The sequence below is a fragment of the Myotis davidii genome, unplaced genomic scaffold (genome assembly GCF_000327345.1).
Source record: "Myotis davidii unplaced genomic scaffold, ASM32734v1 scaffold993, whole genome shotgun sequence".
Classification (NCBI taxonomy): domain Eukaryota; kingdom Metazoa; phylum Chordata; class Mammalia; order Chiroptera; family Vespertilionidae; genus Myotis; species Myotis davidii.
In genome coordinates, this window is record NW_006285483.1 from 1,330,075 (window position 1) to 1,333,811 (window position 3,737).

At 41.1% G+C, this 3,737-nt stretch overlaps 1 protein-coding gene across 4 annotated transcripts in view; it reads left to right on the forward strand.

Moving 5' to 3' along the window:
• The first annotated feature begins 2,261 nt into the window (after positions 1 to 2,261).
• The window catches only part of TADA2A (transcriptional adaptor 2A), a 50,521-nt gene continuing 49,045 nt past the window's right edge, over positions 2,262 to 3,737 (forward strand). For 3 of the 4 annotated variants that reach the window (XM_015559073.1, XM_006756178.2, XM_015559074.1), the window contains exon 1: positions 2,268 to 2,389. Coding sequence is in view for 3 of the 4 variants with exons in the window: in XM_006756178.2 (XP_006756241.1) it covers positions 2,365 to 2,389 (25 nt within the window). In the remaining variant the exon portion in view is untranslated. Of the gene's footprint in view, positions 2,390 to 3,737 lie in introns of all 4 variants that reach the window. The other variant, XM_006756177.2, reaches the window with a different exon arrangement.

Here is a 3,737-nt window from a genome sequence, read left to right on the forward strand (position 1 = left end):
CCGCCCCTCGGCGAGCCTGGCGTGTCTTGCGCGCCGGGCCGCTGCGCGGCGTCTCAGACTTTGCATTCCCGTCTCTGCAGCGCAACGCGCAACCCGGCTCGGGACCGCCTGTGTGGGTCACGCCCCTACCCACGTTTCCCAGTGGGTTTTCACGTAGGCCTTCCACAGACAGTAGGCACTTGGGCTTCCTTATGTGCGGCTCAGGCTGACCGAGGCGCCGGGAAATGACTTGCCCGCGGTTCTACGGCTCATCAGGAACTGCGGGAGGATTTGACCCTTGTCTGCAAAACCGCACAGCCCGCACCTGGCTTCTGCACCGCTCTGAGTGCTGCTGTTCGCGTGCCTCCCGTACTCCCCGTGACGTGTTTGAATTTGGCAGGTGGATTTGGAGGCACACGCACACCCTTTCATGGGTGTTAGTGTCAGAACTGTCCCTGAGAAGAAGAAAGAAGATTCTGTTCATTGAAATAGTGCTGCTTATGACGTCGAGTGTTTATACATCCTTAACGTGACCCTCTCACTTAGCCTCTGGAAATGGAGCCGCTGTTGTCTGCCTGAAAGACATTGTAATACAAGTAGCAACCTTTCAGGGCTTCCTTTCCTTTGAAACAGCATCGTGCCTCAGAGGGCTCAAAGAAATAATCCACGGACAGTGGTACCACAATACCTGGCAGATGAGAAGAGTTCAGTACATGTTGGCCATGATTGTATGGCCACGTGCGTAATACTCCTTGCTAAATTCATTTTTCTTCAAAGACTAACTTTTTTCCGGAGACTAAAGCAGCGGGAGAATTAGTCTACCCTGGCCCACCCCCCAAAAAGACATTAATAGTATTTGTCTATTACATTTGTGTTTACTGAGTTCTTTCCGTGTGCTTGGTACTTTTAAAGCATACCAATTTGTATTGGGTGTAGTCCCTGCTTTTATTTCGTCTAAAAATTGGGGGAAATATGCATGCAGAAATAATCCTCACAAATTATAATGTGAAAAACGCCAGAAAAGAGGTAAAAACTAGGAAAGTATAGAAGGTGGGATGTGGGGTTTTTTTTTGTTGTTGTTACTTTTACTCCACAGTGACTTTTTAAAAAAATATTATTTTACTGATTTTAGAGAGAAACTTTGATGAGTGAGATGAGCAAGAAATGTCATTAGGCTGCCTCCTGCACCCCCAATTCTGGGGATGGAGCCTGAAACCTGGACATGTGCCCTGACTGGGAATCGAACTGATGACCTCTTGGTGCATGGGTCAGTGCTCAACCAGTGAGCTACACTGTCCGAGCTATTTTTTTGCTTTAGTGTGAAATATGATTTCATTTCTGCCTTTAGGAAGAAACTGTGTACATTGGACATACCTATTGAATATTTATTCAAAGAGTAAATTACTGAACAAATGTATGTTCTAATAGATAGGATTCCTTGGTTTCTAGCAACACAACTCATTCAAATTAAAGTATTGGAAAGATAGAGAAATAAGAAAAACAAAAACAAAAAAACACCTATGCCCTAACCGGTTTGGCTCAGTGGATAAAGCGTCGGCCTGCGGACTCAAGGGTCCCAGGTTCGATTCCAGTCAAGGGAGTTGTGGGCACATACCCAGTGGGGTGTGTGCAGGAGGCAGCTGATTGATGTTTCTCTCTCATCGATGTTTCTAACTCTCTATTCCTCTCCCTTCCTCTCTGTAAAATATCAACAATATATATTAAAAAAATAAATAAGAAAAAAAAAAAAAACTAAAATAGTTGGCCCACCTTTGGAGATGGGGATCTCAACAGTCAGAGCTCATGGACCAAATATTTGATTAATGAATGTTTGAGCTCCAACTGCCTTCTGTCCTTGTATGTCTTAGATTCAGATTTTTCTAAGAAGAGATCTGAGGGTAGAGAATGACGTATTTCAATTGGCAACCCCACTGAACCATATGAAATGTCTGAGAGTCAGTTTCCCAAAGGAAGGGGCTAAGGAGAGGAGAAAACCAATAGTTGTCTATTAGAACTATGTAGCTTTTGTAGAGGGCTTACTATGGGCTGGGCTCCATGGTACATAATTTACATGGATTTTGATAGTTAATCCTTACAACACCTGTAGGAGGTAGAAACTATTATAATCATACCCATTTTATTGGAGGGGAAACAGGATTATAGAGATAAAATATTTGCTTAATGTTACAGAACTCGGATGTAGTAGAGTACATTGCATTATTTTCTCTTTATCTTGTCCCTTTGAATTATTTCCTGATCCATGTGCAACTTTGTTTGTTCATAGGGGGTCATCAAGCTTTGGTGTGTGTTGGCCAGTTCCGAAATCTCCTTTGAAGGGGCACTGCATTGAGAAAGATCAAAGCAGCAGTCTTTGCCAATTAAGGAATGGACCGTTTGGGTTCCTTTAGCAGTAAGTACTGTATGAACAAGTCTCAGGTGAATATTAATAGCAAACTGAAGTAGAAGTTGATCAAAGAGGAAAAATAAGCACTTTGAAGTTAAACAAAGCCCCTGTGAATCTGATCCTAAAGGAATAAGAGTATCAACTCAAAGTAAAATCAATTAATATTTATTGATTGCCCACTGAACATAATGACACAAACATATCACCCTAGATCTTATAAGAAAACTAAGATCAAATGGACCAAACATAGTATGATTAACCTGCAGATGGATTTATTTTATTTTACTTACTTTATTTTATTTTATCTTTGTTATTTATTTTTATTTTTTACTGGTTTCAGAGAGGAAGGAAGTGGGAGAGAGAGATAGAGACATCAATGATGAAAGAGAATCATTGATTGGCTGCTTCCTGCATGCCCCCTACTGGGGACCGAACTTAGAATCTGGGCATGTGCCCTGACCAGGAATCCAACTATGATCTCATGGTTCATAGGTTGATGCTCAACCGCTGAGCCACACCAACTGGTCTAGATGGATTTCTTTAAAAAGCAGATGGATTCCCAGTAACACATTTGTGATGCCTTGATAAGAAATAATGTTTGGTAGAAAAAAGGAAATACCCTTCTCCCTGCAGCCCGGCATGTGCCCTTGACTGGGACTTTTCAGTGCATGGGACAGTGCCCAACCAACAGAGCCACACTGGCCAGGGCCCTTCTCAATTTTTAAAAGTTCTTTGTAATATTAGGGATTTTAGCCTTTTTTAAAAAATATATATATATATATTTTTTTAAATTTATTGATTTTTTACAGAGAGGAAGGGAGAGAGATAGTTATTAGAAACATTGATGAGAGAGAAACATCGATCAGCTGCCTCCTGCACACCCCCTACTGGGGATGGGCCCTTAACCTAGGTACATGCCCTAAATTTATTAACCTTTTACTCTCTTGGATTTTCAATAATGATAAAAAAGCCTTTCTCTACTCTTCAGTTATAGAAAAGTTTTCTATTCCTAGTTTATAAAAAAAATGTACCTTTGTGAAGGACACTTTGACTATATATATCAAAAATGCTCTGTATACCAGTTTTAATTCTAGGAAAATACATATCCTAAGGAACAAAAAGTGAAAAGTTATATATACAAGAATATTAATCTCAGCATTCTTTATAATAGTAAAAAGTTGGAAACGATTATTATAAATGTCCACCAATAGGGAACTGTGTAAATTAGTTGTTCTCAACCTTATGAGACCCAGTGATATTTTTTTTTTCTCCCCTCCTCCCAGTTCCCGCCCCACCCTCCGCCCTCACTCCCCACCCACTGTCCTCATCCATAGGTGCACGATTTTTGTCCAGT